The 16,788-nt window shown below is 39.8% G+C and overlaps 1 protein-coding gene across 1 annotated transcript in view; it reads left to right on the plus strand.

Annotated features, from left to right (window-relative positions):
• Window positions 1–16,483, plus strand: part of zmat4a (zinc finger, matrin-type 4a) — a gene marked incomplete at its 3' end in the record, with an annotated part of 107,706 nt that extends 91,223 nt beyond the window's left edge. The window contains exons 5-6 of the mRNA XM_084055777.1: window positions 2,207–2,428; window positions 16,383–16,483. Coding sequence (XP_083911903.1) covers window positions 2,207–2,428; window positions 16,383–16,483 — 323 coding nt within the window. The remainder of the gene's footprint in view (window positions 1–2,206; window positions 2,429–16,382) is intronic.
• Window positions 16,484–16,788: the final 305 nt, after the last annotated feature.

A 16,788-nucleotide genomic window follows, 5' to 3' on the forward strand; every position in this document is an offset into this window, starting at 1 on the left:
GACAGCGAGCGGACAAACTGGTTACAACATTTCGCACGAAACAGTCCTGATATGTAGCATTGTCGCCTGTCATAACAAGGCTAGGGGCGCAAACCACTAATTATTATAACTAACTAATGAATATAACTAATGAGGAGAGGAATGTCTCCATTTCATCAATGCACGGCTCCGCGCGCGCGCACACACACACACACACACACTTCATGTGCGAAAGGTAGCTATATTTACTTCCTGTTACTAATCTGGCGGCAGTCCCATGCTAGTCTGTTGTGCAATCAGAGGCTGACTAAAGACATAATGTGCACACATACACACAGTCTCCTTTAGATATTTCTCCCATACGCATGCACAAACACAGTATGCATAGACATGTCTTAAATGATAATAATAATAATAATAATATAAAAGAAAAAGAAGACAAAGAAAAGGGTTGACCCGATGAAGAGCCTTGGCTCGAAACGTTGTCAATAGCAGATGAGTGTGCGGGTTTATTCTTTTTCTTCATACTTTACATTACTTTCCAACCCAGCACCTCAACCAAGTGATGTGCGTATTCTATTAGTTTTCCTTAAATATTAGACACATTCCCTTCCTTGAGTAAAAAAGAACCACTATACTGTTTTACTGTTTGGGTCTCACTATACTGTTTGACTGTTTGATTGAACAATCCTGAAATGTAAATATGAAGTGTGTCAGGAGCAAAGTGAGCTAGAGAAGCGACGTGTTGTCAGTCCACTATGCAATTTGAACATCCAATTTCCTTTATATAATTTGTATTTACAAAGCTTCTGACCTGATATTTATATTCCAGGAACGGGCGCAAAGCAGCCTGCAGATCTCAACCAGTAAAAGTAGTGTGGGGTGGGAACAAACACGGCTGCGAAAACTCGCTTATTTAGAGACTAGAGAGACAGAGCTAACTAATATTTGAGGGGTGGAAGTCATTGCTGCACAACGCGCCGTCCCTCATGGCACGTCAGGACATTCTGATTGAAACACATGCCTTTTTAATCACTTGTTCTTGCTCAAGTCACTCTACGTTAACTCGTCAAGATGAGGTGTGGGCTGAGCACCTGAGTATCTATTACTGATTAACTTGATGGCTCCGTTTTTGTTGAGGGTGTGTGATGCTGTAATATGCTTTTTTGGCGGGATAATGGCAGCATCCACGCATGAAGGGACAAATCAGCGGCCGTGAGACAAGTACTGTATGCTCGGCATTCCATTTTGACGCATAGACTTTAGGTTTTCTTCTCAGGTCATTAAATGGAGACACTGGCTTGTTATTCAGAAGGGGCTGTGCCTCCATATAAACATGACCAGATTTATTTTGCGGCTTTGTTGACCGAACCTGATCTGATGTTTCGTGGCAGAGGTTCTTCCTAGTCGAAAACATTCTTGTCATCATTATTTTGATAAATCCCATCGTATTTCGAAAGTTACCATGACAATTTATAAATGTGAAAAGTTTCATAGCAAAATGAGGTAACCAGTTTAACCCATTAAGACCTGGAACGCATCTGTGTCACTTTAGATTTCTTTGGCTATTCAAAAATAGCAGATATACAAGCTCATAGCACGGCACCGAGTGCCGCGCTATGAGCTTGTAGATCTGCTATTTTTTTTAAATCTTGAAAACATTTTTTTTCTTTTCTTTTAAACTGTTAGGATTTAGAAAAAAAAATGAAGAATCGCCTCTTGTCTTAGTAGACCAATTATTTGTTTACCAACATTGAGACTGAACACACAGGTGATTGTTTCATGCAATCAATTCCCAACATAAGGTGCGTTCGGAAATACAGCAATGAGCGCAGTCAGCGCACTGGCCAATACAAACTAATAGGCGATTGCGCTCCGGTGCGCAATTTCCGAACGCACCCTCGGTGCTGGACCTGTGCGCGCAATACTGGTTCTTATCGCTTGCAACCAGTGTGACGTCGTCTATTAAGGGGTCTATAGGTTAAGTCCTTAAATCCTTAAAAAATTATACTGGGTCTGTATTTAAAAAATACATTAAATGGCTAAATGAAGGTAAAGGCTCCTCCTAATATATTATATTGTATCATATTATTATATTATGTGTGGTTTGAAACACAACTCATTTATCTGTTTATCTTTACTTTAATGGCCCAATGTCCCCTTACAGATCATTCTGTTTGATCTGGTCTTCTCTTGTGCCCACATAGTATCCTCTGTTATCTTTCAGAGGTGTCGCCCAGTCCTGTGAAAATCTCCTCGGAAACCACACCCATGATCTCTCCGCGACAGCGCCGCGACTCGGACCGCTACTGCCAGCTATGCAATGCATGGTTTAACAATCCCGGCATGGCTCAGCAACACTACGACGGCAAGAAGCACAAGAAGAATGCTGCCAGAGCTGACCTTCTAGAGCAGCTGGGCAAAACCCTGGACATGGGTGAGATAAAAGGTAATCACTGAACAAAATGGTTGAGACCTTTGACCTTTGTCCTCCAATGTCTCCTTCTCAGTTATAACTGTCTGACAAAAAATAAAGGAGGGTGTATAATTGTCCGCTCTTCTTTTGACCAAATAATAAGACATAAAGAAGAATCTAATCACAGTATCGCCTCCTTGTCCAATCTTTAGCTATAGATATTAAGTCATTGTCTGCAGTTAGGTTGATTATTAACTAAACCATAATGTGGTTAGACTCACCTATGTTACATGTGTGGTGTTAAATAGGTGATGAACATTATATAAAACATGGCTACTTATAAAACAGTGGTATGCAACATTCTTCCTCAGGCAGCGTTTATACAGGTACAGTATATGCTGCCTGAGGAAGAGCACTGAACTTGAAATGTGTACCTGTACAGTATATGTATGCATATGTAGCCACCTACAATAAGTTTGTCGCCTGATCTATATACAGTAGGGTATTAATATTGATGTGCTTTTGTAGCACAGATAAAGTTTTTGCTTTTTGCACACAAGGAGCTTCCAAGTTTGTGTATTTTGTATTATATCCTAGGCATCATTAGAATCCCTAGTTGCTCACTTTATGTGGAAGAAAAAAATGTATTCAATTTTCAATATTTGCCTGATGAAAACCTAGAAGGTCGAAACGTTGCATAAATAAAAAGTTAGTTTTTTTGGAGATTGAGAACAGTGTGCGGACTTTCTTCTTCTTATCGAAGAAACAATGTAACCATTTCAGGCCATGCATTGCCAAGCAGTTCTTCGTTCATCTTCAATGATAGTTGGTACAGTACATCAGTTACTGAAGATTATTTTGAATCCAGAGCTGATGGCAAATGTTGCAGCCAATGCTATTAAATTATTTGCTCCAGTGTTTATGTCCATGTGCAGGCGTGGGGTACAGTATTATATGATGGATGTTAATTTGAGCCTGTGCACTGCTGAATGCCAACCCAAACTGTACTTGTCAGCTTGACTGCCAGCTGAATGCCTAAGAGGCTGAGCATCTCTGAGTGGCCAGCCTCTGACTGTGAGCATGTCACAGGCTGTTAACCCTTTAAGACCGGGAACTTATCCGTGTCATTTTAGATTTATTTGGCTATTGAAAAATTGCAGATATACAAGCTCATATGAGCTTGTAGATCTGCTATTTTTTTTTGTAATCGTGAAAATGTATGCAAATCTTTCAATTTATATTTTTAAAAGCAAACATGTTTAACTCAACTCTTTGCTTCTGGGGGGTCCCTGAAACAAAATATATATATCAGTGGTTCTAAAACTTTTTCATGTCAAGGACCCCCAAAATTATATGTATGTGGCCGCGGACCCCCATCTAAAAAAAAAAATGTTCTAGGGACCCCCAGAAGCAAAGATTTGAGTTACAAATGTTCGCTTTAAAAATATAAATATTCAAAGATTTGCCCAAATGTTCATGATTTTTCAAAAAATAGCAGATCTACAAGCTCATAGCGCGGCACTCGGTGACGCGCTATGAGCTTGTATATCTGCTATTTTTCAATAGCCAAAGTATAAAATAATGGTTAAAGTGGTTGCTTTCCCGGTCTTAATGGGTTAATTTTAGAGAGGAGGGTGCTGTGCTCCCTTATTGTTTCCTAGTCACAATAATGTCAATAACACTTACAGAATATGATTCCAGTGGGCAGATGTTCTTGGTGTAACAGCAGCAGCAGAGGAAGCCCTGAGGTGCTCTAAAGGGCAACAGTGCGTGAGAAAGGCAGCATGGATTAGATAACTCCTTACAGCTGATTGGACACCGGACACTAATGTCAAGCCTGATTGTCTCTTTATTGGTTCTTCACGAGGGCTCAGGCAGGTTGGAGAGAATTTTGGTCGTTTCGGCCTGCGTAGTCCTACCTGTTGGCAGGGTTGCCAGATCGGTTAATTATAACTTCCCCGCAAGATTTTATTTGAAAATAGCAGATCGATGCAACGCGTTGTGAGCTTGTAGATCTGCTATTTTCAAATAGCTGATGTATATGTTAAAGTGCTCATGTGGCCCATCGTCGCTTCTTTTGGGCTGGTTTTCCTAGACCTGGTTGCTTGTTTCTCTCACAGAATCTGGCAAGTGGCAACACTGCCTGTTGGTTACTTTGATTTGTGTGCTTGAGTATTATCTATGATTTCAGCATACGATTATTGATGCTTTCATCCTGACCATATTGTACCATGAGTGAATGGGTGAGAATCTCTGTTAAATACGCATTCATTCTCCCCTTAATTCTCATGATAGTCACGTCTTAGGTCTGACAGCTAATCTGAACATGGTGGTGTACTGCCATAAGCTGTAGCTTCTGTTTTGGCCCATGGCATCTCGCTCGCATGCACACACACATGCAAACACACACACGCGCGCACACACACATCATACTGTTGTAACCCAATTCCTTTCATTTAGTATTAGTAGTGATGTATTAGTTATTCATGACTTTGCTTGTCAACACTGGAGATGTGTTGACTTCACTGTTATTGTTTGAGCGAGGTAAACACATGGTAGTACTTCGCACTGTATGTCAAAAATGCAGAAGCTTCTCTGCTTCACCTCTCGGGAGTAGATATAGTTTCAAAGGTATCCAAACCTCTGTATAGCACACAATGTATTTTATGCAGTTTAGTTGGCACAGAGAGACTGATAAACTGACATCAATCCAGTCATTGTGGAGGTGGAAATGTCAGCGTGCTAGCGGCATCATTCAGCATTTATGGCCTAATGAGCGCATGTCTCTGGCGATGATCAATTAATAATTAAGTAGCAAATCATCCTAGAAGGGAAAAACTAGCATTTGCTATCATGTGAATAAGGGAATGGAGCTATAGCAGGCACACAGCCAGGCTGGCAGTAGGGCAGGGCAGGAAGGGGATTGCTTAGTTCATAGGGACACAAGTAAGCTGGCAGGCCCATTCTTCAACACAAAAGATGCTACCTGAGGCATTAACACATTTACCCTATTCCATCTCTCTCTCTCCCTAACTTTTTTTTTTTTTCAGAGGACAACCGTTAGCTAGATAAAAATAGCATATAAAGGACTAGAAAGATTGCACTCTGTGGAGTGTGTATACCACCACCAATGCTATGTATTTTGTGTCTGCAGATAGGCACACAAAGTGTCATGGAGGTATGTGAATCCGTTCTAATGTGTTTTGTGAGAAGCCACACCCACGCTTTGGGCAATCAATGTTGAAAGGTAGTCAGTTCTTCCTTGACCCATGACTAACTTTTCCACAAAGTTGTGTGGTGTTGCAAGTTAAATGCCTTTTATGAGATGCCGCACCAACTGCCTTGGGCTAAACATGAACATTTGATCAGTTCTTCCCTCACCCAAGACCAAACTTTCCATAAAGTGTTGTGCAAATCCGAGAGAAACGGACAAATGGAATGGTGTGATAAAAATAATTCTACTCATGCCCCTTGAAGTATGTGCCTATTACAGATTCATTTCTCTTTCTTAACCAACAACACATTTTTAAATTATGCCTAACTTATAAATATCTAAAGATATAGTACATAGGTTGTCTGCAAGTTGTTAGACATTATCTATTTCCTTTATTTGAGCAAATTAAGCGCATCTCTCGACTAATTCCCATCAGGGGTTGCCACAGCGGATCATGTTTCCATCTGTTTCCGCATGTCCTCTCTCACCGCATCCATAAATATCCTATTTGGCCTTCCTCTTCTCCTTGCTGTATTTCCTTTAATTTAAGCAAATTAAGCAATATGCTGTAATATTGGGTTGCAGCAGTTAAACAAAATAAAATAACATCTAAATTGTGCTGCTTTATAATAGCCCTCCAGTCATTAGGAGAGACATTACCCATTCTACCCAAGATTTTTGGCCTTTCCATATACAGTATGCCTAAAACCAGAGCTCATTAAACAGCTTAGGTGGTAATTCTATACAAGGATTAGAAAATACAAATCAACTGTGGTAAAATGTCTATTCTTGCCTATTTTTTTAATTATTAAGGCTTCTAATCTATATTAAATATTGATCAGTCTATATGAGCGGCATTTCAGGAGTATTGGCATTAGTAAGTCTCTAAATGTCATATCACGATTGGATAGCCATCTATTCCTGTTACTTTGTTTTGAGTCTTGAAATTACACTGTCTAGCATTTCTTTCATTAACTCTCATGTCATTCATTTTATTTTTTATCAATCAGTAGATCTAGTGATTCTCAAAAACTAGTGATGGCTAAAGGTTCAGTGCCTTTGGGCTGCGTGTGCAACTCCTGTACCAGCTGAATGCTGTATTTTCTATAATTTATGACATGCCCTGCTGGTATGGGGACCTTTAATTTCATGAATGGACCTTTCAGTTTGTTTTGTGTATTCTCCATGCCAATAAATCTTTAGCTCCCAGTCCATTCTCATACTGTACTACCATTGTTTAGTGAATTTTGCATTCATCTCCAATTGGCTGTAATATTTGATTAGCTTTTGTTTTATTGCATTTATTTGATTTAACAATTAGGGATTGTTGAGCTCTAGATGTTCCGTTTCTAAATATTTTAAATTTGTCCAGTAAATCCTTCCTTTTTCTTTATTGGAGACTATCTCTAATTACTGCTTTTGCAGTAAACCACAGTAGTCCTACATTTAGCCAGCGAAAAAAAAGGTTTATTCGCAAAGAAAGCGTTTCTTCAAAATGTGGACGTTTTGCGGGACTTTTTGATGATTGATTCGCTATCGCTTCCCAAGTTCCCATGCTCTGGAGTTACACGTTGAACATTTCGCTGAACAGGATAATAACAGCAACTTCGCATATCTCAGGTATATGTGAATATCTCAGATATGTGTACTTGCATAGCTTTAGCATATAGACGTTAGCAAATGATGCAATACTAGTGCGCTACCCTATAATCTGGTCACAGTGGCCGGCCACATCGCTCCTCAGAGCGGACACCGGCGGCTTTCGCTGGCCGGTGCTTGTCGATCTACGATTTTAGGCTTAAAACGATAGCGCCTGAACGATGCACAGCTCGAGTCTGAGGTGCGAAAAAACGCCTTCCGCGGAGGTCGAGGGACCGCCCTATTTTCAGACTGTTACCACAGCCATAATTGACATTTGTATATAATTTGTTCTTGTTCTAATACAGGGGTAGTCAACCTTAAAGTGCGTTTTAACAGCGACTCAGGATAGTATTCTCCGGAAGTGCATTATATGTCTATGAGAGCCGACAACTACTGGCGATAGCGGGGCGAAGAGGCGAAGTGGGCGGGGGGACGATGTTGATTTGAAAAGATGTATTTTATTTATCTTTTGGACGAGATCGTCCGGAGAGTCGCCCGCTGTTAAAACGTACTGTCAGGCACGGGTGCCAGAATTGGCACAGGAGAGGGTAGATAATCACTTTCAGGATTTTACTTTTAGAATTAAATATTGTAATAAATGTAGTCAATTAAATTAAGTCCCCTCACATCTGTATGCAAATGACATCGTGCACATAATTCTACATTCATTCAAACTCTGAACTCTGACTGGGGAGGGAGATATGTGGCATTACAATGACCTGATGTGAAAGAAAATACTTCAAAAGAAGGGGAAAAAATAAGGTCTGTTGGAAATTTTATTTTGAGCTGTCATAATTCAAACTAATTACAAACATGGCACTTCATGTCAAAAAAAGTTGCAGACCCCTGTTCTACTGTGTAACACAGTAGTGCTTAACTCCATCTTTACGTCAGAGGAAACAGCCTTAATTTAGTATGTATAGCAACTATGCTGGCAGGGAACCCACATGTTCACCATTTTCTGCTGTGTCTTGTCTTTCTCGTGTCTTTGAGATGATTTACCCCTAGTACTCCTTCTTTGTATAGCCCCCATCATGATATTTTTAGATGAACTGCATGGTCACGCAACCTTTTTCTCAGGTGCCATACCCTGGAGTCCTGTGTGAACACAAATATGCGGACACAGCTGAGCTCCCACTTGGTGCATCCGACAGCTTCTCGACAGTTCTAATGCAGATAGTCTTAATGCACCGTGACATTCCATTCGGATGCTAAGGTGTTAAGTGCTCTGGACTACTACAGTATACACTTTTTTCCTCGGCCACGCTGGTGTCACTGGTGTGTCAATAGCGTGTTTGGTGACCGATGAGAGATGGTCACCAGGGCTAATTTCTTCGTGCCCTGCCTCATCCTCTTCCTCTGGCCCTCATGGACTGTGTGATTTCAAATAAATGTCTTGGGAACAGAATGAGTTACTGGATAGAATGAGATGAGTTAATACATCAGTATGTGAGTGCTCTTGACTGCATGCGATGTCACTTGTTCCAGTTCCCACACTGATACTGATACCTAATGGTAAACAGTTTAAGCCTATACATCTAAAATTTTAGAAGGCTGTCATTTGCTCTGCTTTCTAAGTGTGGATTCATCAAAGATGCACTTAATTTCTAATCTGGTGTGCCTCTGTCTTTGCTTTTCAGCTTCCTTTTGTGCTATTAATAAGCAAAGTCAAATCTATTCGCCATTTGTTGACATGTTCCTATTTCTGAATAAGAGGGGTCGTCCTAGCTAAAAGCAAGTTAATTATTGATTCTCTGCCCTCATGGAATCAATTTAGATATACAATACATAGAAAGGGCAGTTGAGTGCCATTTCAATCCACTTTATGTCTACATTCCATTCTCTTGCCTGACACCACTGTCCTGCACACTTTTCAACTTGTCTCATATGCCCAGCACGAGGGAAAATATGCAGCCTGCCTCTCATGATTGCCAGGTGATGAAATATTCAAAGGCTCCTATGGAGGAGGAGGTGCTACTGTTTGCCAGGAGCCTGTACTCCATTGTGGACACAACACACTGCAGCCACATTAAGTTGTCAAGTTGATGGTGAGAGAGCAAGGAAAGTTTATTTGTATTGCATATCTCAACAAAGCAATTCTAAGTGCTTAATTTAAAACATTAAGCATTAAGTCAGATAATAATAATTATTATTATTATAAATTACAGTACAGAAGAAATGATAAAAACAACAGTAAAAGGCATTGGCCAACAGAAAGGTCTTTAACTTTAGCTGTAGCAGAATTTTCTGGGAGATTGTTCCACATATGTGGTGCATAAAAACTGAACACGCAAATTAGTAAGAAAGGAATAGACAAAGCATGAGGTAGAAACAAGTAGAGAACGGCAGAGAGACAACACTGCAACCCACAGGCAGCAAAGCACTTGAACCCCTTTAGATTTAGTCAACTGAACCAGGGTTGGCTTTGTACTTGGATTGCTGTTTTTATTTTGTTTTCCCTCTACATCAAAACTCTTCGCCAAAAATAGCAGTAGAAATTATATCAAAACCGATATTTAGAACCAATAACCGACAACTGAATAATTGAGAAGCAGGGTTTTATTTTATTTTCTTACATATAAACAGATCAACAGGACAACAATGTAATCGATTTTTCATAATTGAGTATATCGATTAGTTTGATTAACCACTTAACCCTGTATTATACTTCATTTTACTTTGCGGAAATAGCCGATCTTCAAGCTACGTACAAAACGTACAAAAATAACCGATCTGCAAGCTCAAAACGCATTGCGATGCTATGCGTTGTGAGCTTGTAGATCAGCTATTTTCACTTTCATTCATAATCGTTCATCAATAATAATCGAGGAATCGCAAAAGTCTGAAATAATCGTGATATTTATTTGAAGTCATATCGCTCAGCCCTATTTTCCATACTGATAACAGAATACCTGATACTCTGTACCTTGGTGTTTTTGTGATGGAGGTCCTTAAATGTTTCATAACTGCCTGTATTCTCCTGATAGTTCTTCTGATAGTAAGAATAGCCAGCTCTAAGTAGGCTTATGTAAAATGAATGGGCAGTATGTGTTTACATTGCGTGTTTACATTGCTTGGACTTGAACTAAAGTGTAGAAATGGAATGTACACCCCACACAAAGGATCCGATTTTATTCTAGTAGAAAATACTGTATGCCTTTTGCTGCATATAGTAGCCTACTATAAACGGAGTTCATGTATGGTCAACCAACAAAACTGGTTGCCCGGGACTCTGGGAGACCCATAGCCTTAACCAGTGTATGAGTGTTAATTTTCAAATTCAATCCATTCACGTACAAGGAATATAAGGCCACGGTAATAGTGCTACATTCTATTCATTCTTTAATCCTATTTTTTTTTATTTCCCCCCCTTTAATCGTTATGCCAATTTATGACGCGTTGTGAGCTTGTAGATCTGCTATTTTCAAACATTTTAGTACTTTTACTTTTGGTACTTTAAGTACATTTTGATACCAATACTTTTGTACTTTTACTCAAGTAAATTTTGAATTACGGACTTTTACTTGTAACGGAGTACAACAGTTCTACATTGCAGTATTGATACTCTTACTTAAGAAAAACCCAACCCAAACTATGTGCTGAAGCACTTTTGCCAAGAACTGCTACAGTCTCTTCAAGAAACGATATTATTTTACTCCAAAGTAACTTTTGGATCTTCTGGTATATGAAGATCATACAGTATGCAGTCATATTTCAGAATTGTTCACTACACTTTTTTAAATTTCTATTTCCCCTTAAACTTTTTCCATTTAATGATGTTGATTGAGATTTATGTTCATACTGGAGATAAATATTCTGTGACTACTTGAAAAAGGTAAGAAAAATGAAAAATCAGTTGGCAGTGGGTGCACGCAGCCAGAAATAAGTCTGGCAGTAAGAGAGTTAACGTACAGTATTAACATATCAAATTCAAGCAAATTTAAAGTAAATTATTTTCCAGCGCCTTGGTGGATATTGTTATATCACACATACAGGACCATTCACTACACTGTTAAAATATTAAATACTTAATTCTAACCCATTCCTGTCATTAAAAATAACTTTATATTATATTATATTTTTTTGCTACATTCCATCGACTTAATGAGACTGTGGAATGATTACATGCCATGTCCCATGTTGTAAATAACCAGTTAAACTGATCATTCAATCACCTCTTTTTCTCTCCTACCCGTTCCCAAGGAAGATGAATATAGTCTAAACAAAGGAATTAGCAACACATAGGCATCACCATTATGTGACATGAACTGGCTGCAGTACAAACCAACCTTTTCCAATGCAAAAAGTAACCAAGTTTGTCTCACATCCCTCTTGTCAACGACATTTCTTTTTAATCTACATAATGTGGTCACATAAGGGCCAATCAGATGTGGTTGTTAGTGATCATGGCTCGTTCCACACTGACAGGCTTGGCTGTGGTCGAAATTTGGCAGTCAGCCCAACACATTATGCATTTCCGGGTGCAATGCAGCAGTTAATTGAAGTGACATATTCTGAGAGATGTAATTTGCCATATCATGCTGTATCTCTGTTTTTCCTTTTCTCTCTCTCCATCTCCACCTCTTTATATTCTTGTTGCTACTTCCTGGGGACCCTTGCAATCACAATTCACAAGCCGTTTATCTTGCTACTATGCCATCTTCACCACTCACCCTGACCTTAAAATAGATCTATTACTGTCTTAATAGCCGGCTCAGACTTGCAAATTACACAGAGCTGATCAAGCTCTTCTCCGTGAGGCCATGTGGAAGGGAGGGCTTTCTGTCCCCAGTACACTGACTCATCTGGTAAGTGGCACAAATTCAAGACATTAGATTTGATGACAGAAGGAAGCGCCATACATTTCAAGCTGTTGTCAAGGCTCTCTTTGCTATACGCTGTGTCATCTGGTAAATTATGTTATTTGAAGAATGTCAACCTAGACATTCCTTTCAAAGCATATTGTCACTTATCTGATATTCCATTGTTTCACACATGTGTCCAGAGACGGCCGTACTATCTGTGGTTACATGCTAGCTGTTCCTGTTTTATCACTTTGAAGGGGAAATACGTTTTATTTCGTGAAAACCATTCACTGACTTGTGGCCCTGAGCCATCATACAATTGGTCCTGTGGGGTCCCAAAGCTAACATATGCTATTTCAGCCTGGGCACTACATTACAGTCAGGGAAGCGTAGAGGGGAATAAGTAAAAAATGAAAAGTCTGAAAAGGGCAGATGGCCCCTGATTAATCTAGCATGAACCATGGACCCAAACCACCTTCCCTATGCTCATAAACAATCCACTCAGAGGATTACGCTGTTGATCGATCATGACGCTTCCCTTCCCTTTGTTGTTCCCTCCGAAAGGCTGAGGCAATAAGTCTCAATTAATTGAGACAACCAGAGATTTGGCCACAGATACGGTACCCAGCGAAAGTGCTAAATCAAGCCGCCTCAATAAGAGACTGCAGTTGCTGGCTTATTGGAGAGCGAACAGGCCAGCGTATATCTAAATAGCAGATGCCATGTTCTATTAATTTGCTATTTCTTTCAAGACCATAAGGCACCAATAGTGTGGGCAAGTGGACAAATTATAGGCTGAAGGAGGAATTGCATTTTACATTTGCTTCTCAACCTGTTTCTATTTTCTCAGTTCTAGAAAGCTTGAATTTAATCCAAATAAATGAGACCACTGACAACATTTTCCCGCTCCCTCCACTCCCCGAACCGGTTACGCTCTTCCTGGGCTGAGGGACCAAGCTCACGTTAACCAAAACAAATGACTATCCCACGACACACCGGGGAGGCGTCAGAAAGCGCAGGAAATGGTGGTGATGGAGGAGAGCTTTATGGAGGCCTGGCAGGTGCCCGGCGTTCCATCGTTCATGCAGGGTGGTGCCAAGGCAGCGGGGGGGGTGGAGGCTGGGGGGGAAGTGCTGCAGGTGGCTGGCAGTGATGGATGCTGGGGTCCGTCACACAATCTTTCACCTTTTCAAAAAGTGTTTGAGAAGCGAGTTGTCAAAAGGGCCAACCACAGAGCACACCCCTGGTGCTTGCCGCAGCACTTTAACCCATTAAGACCGGGAAAGCATCTGTCATTTTAACCATTATCTTATACTTTGGCTATTCAAAAATATACAAGCTCATAGTGCGGCACCGAGTGTGCTTGTAGATCTGCTATTTTTGAAAAATCATCAAAATGTGTGGAAATCTTTGAATATATATTTTTCAAAGCAAACATTTGTAACTCAAATTGGGACCCCCATCTCAAGATATGTTGTTCCAAGGACCCCTCAGAAGCAAGGATTTGAGTTAGAAATATTTGCTTTAAAAATATATATTCAATGATTTGCACAAATTTTCACGATTTTTCGAAAATAGCAGATCTACAAGCTCATAGCGCGGCACTCTGTGCCACGCTTTGAGCTTGTATATCTGCTATTTTTTAATAGCCAAATAAATCTAAAAATTACACAGATTATTTCCCCTTCTTAATGGGTTAATGTCAGTCTGCGAGCCTGTCAGGGGGATGCTCGCACAAAATTGAAATTCCAGCCCGGTAGTGGCCGTCTTGACAGCACGGTTATGGCTACAGCCAATCAACAGATGGAGGGAATGAAAGTGAGTTGCTTGTCTCGCCCACGGGGATATCACCCTTCATCACAACGGTGGAAAACAGCTGACACCCACATCTCAGAAGTAAAGCTGTTAGCAAATAACACATTTTCGACATCATTTGGCGCTACTTTTTTTCGTCAGCCCTCCGTCTGGATATAATGGCGTGAGGTTCTGGTTCTTTTTAAATTGCAGTGCTTGATACCGTAGTGCTTTAATATGAACCGAATGATCATTAATAACAAAGATTTGACTCAAGGATGTTGGCAGATGTGAAAATTTGTGATTCAGTGGAGGAGAGCGAGACATTTATTTTGTCTTGGCCTTTTGCTCGAAGGCATGTTTCTGGGGAGGCTTAACTCAATTGTGAGAGCAAGGTAAATGTGAGGGCCATTTTTCATGCCACTGGGTCATTAATAATACATGACAGCAATTACACAGACCACTTTAACTGCAGCGGCATTTACATTTTAGGCGTTTAACTGATGCCCTTTTCAATCGAAATTCACAATAAGCAAGCAGATAAAAGGTCAAGTGCTTTGCTCAAGGACATGTGGCTGTTGATGGATACGTTCACTGTTGTGAACATAGGAAGACTTTGACAATTTACTTATGGAATTGTCTCTATTCTCACAAGGCTACTATACCTTTCCATGCAACAGGGCTTTTAACATCTGCAACCACAGAGGAAATTAAATGAAAAATGCTTGCCACTCCTACTTTGTAGATAATATGTCAGCCAAATACACCAAACATAGAGATTGAGCCTCAAGGTTGATTGAGAAAAAAGTACAAAAGATTACAGGGTACACAAAACTATATCCAAGATATACAAACTACTTGGACCAACTACTTGGAAGTTGATGACAGATCAACTTCATCAACTATACCAAAACTCCAGACATCCACAACTAAATTAGTTTGAAATAAAATGTGGCAATATCTATGAATTTCATATATGCAGCATCACAAATAACCAAATATTAAGCTTGTCTTCACATTTATGAGTGATGTAGCTATCAGAAAAGTAAACTGATTATCTTTTATGCGTAAGGAAACCATATCTTTATGGCTGTATTAATTGTCATTTCCATGTCATATCCTTTGCTATTCGTCATATCTGTTCTGTGCCATTTTAGTTTACAAAGCCTAAAAGGAAAATAGATAAAACTGTCATTTTTATATGTTCCAATGTTCAATGCCAAATGAAGAGAGGTCGCACAGCTCGTTGCCACAATGCAAAAAAAGTTATTTTAATAGGAAACCAATGTTTCGACCTTGGTCTTCAGGAAGACCTGGTCTTCTTCAGGGAATATCCAATATGCAATGTTCAATGCCAAAAACACATTTAAATCATGAATCACAATTAATTGTATGACAAATAATCATCAACTAAAAGTTCTTGGTCAAGACAGCTGTACAAACTGCTGGATCGATCAGCGCCACATTTCTTGTGCATGCTACCAGTAGTAGGCTAATCACACATTTAATATTTTTTTGATATGTATGAATTGCTAATTTTACATTTCGAGTCATGCTATATATTAGGGGTGTGCCGATATATCGTCCCACGATACGCGATACGTTTTCGTGACGATATGTATCGTTTTGGAAAAAATATATATCGTTTTGGAAAAAAAAAGTTTATTTTTTATTTTTTTAACTACAATAATAATAATCAGGCATGCAAACAGCCCCGAGGTGAAAAGGGTGACAACATGTTGTTGTTTTTTCGGGTCAGGTGTCACACTATTGACCTATTTGGATTCAAAACGGCTATTGTAGCTGAAAAGCTACAAGTTTGCATGTCTGAATAATGCAAAAACAGAATTATTTGTTTGCATTTGCTTTTTTTCTCCCCCAGTAATTTTCATAATAAAAAAGTGCGTATCGTATCGAAATCGTATCGAAATCGTATCGAAATCGTATCGAAGTTGTGAGCCAAATATCGTATCGTATCGTTTGGTGAAATTAGTGTATCGGCACACCCCTACTATATATATATGGCCACATGAAGTCCGAGATCCACACAGGAGGTTATTAGACCCCCATCTTGTTAAGGATAACTGTGCATTGTGGTCTATAGTAGCGAGTGAATTCTTAACCCAACAAGGGCTACACTGTGTATAGCCCTTTTATGTCTCATGGGCATAAAAGGGACAAGGACAGACAGATACAGCAATCTCCATATATGGGCATGAAAGGGACACAGAGACAGACGGGTACTCTGTGAAACTGAGTACCCCGCATAACCGGGTGAGGCAAGGTCAGGGAAAGGCTGGCTGGACACTGTGTAAGGCACCTGGAACTGGTGGCCAACCCAAGGCATGGCTAGGTCAGAGATGACCAGAGCAGGTAAAATGTAGTTTGATGATTTGATATAGTCTTTAAGTGGAGAGCATACTTTATGCATACTGTATGCTGAGTGTGTTCAAATATTTGTAATTTATGTCTGAAACATTTACATTTATTGTCTTCCTATTTGTCCTATTTGTATTTGTCTTTTTAATTCCAGGTCTGAAACGAAGCTACACCTGTGAAGTCTGCAGCGTCACACTGAATTCGGTGGCACAGTACCACGCACACCTGCAGGGCTCCAAGCACCAAAACAAGTGAGCTGATTTCTAGCTGCCATGCGTCCTAAGCAGCAGTTCATTTCATCTTGGTACTTTGGATGTAGAGTGTTAGAATGCAAGTGCATTAGCATGACAACTTCCGTTTTCTTTCCTTTCATCGCTGCCCTTGAATTTACCCGGCTCTCAAGTTGGGGGAGGGGGGATACAGTACTGTACATTGAACAATGCACAAAGTTAGGATTTTATCCCATTCAATCCGGGAACGCATCTGTGTCATTTTAGATTTCTTATACAAGCTACGAGCTTGTCTCTATTTATCTGTAAAATCTGCTGTTTTTGAAAATT

This window comes from Gymnoscopelus microlampas, assembly GCF_963454915.1.
Source record: "Gymnoscopelus microlampas genome assembly, chromosome: 4".
Taxonomy (NCBI): Eukaryota; Metazoa; Chordata; class Actinopteri; order Myctophiformes; family Myctophidae; genus Gymnoscopelus; species Gymnoscopelus microlampas.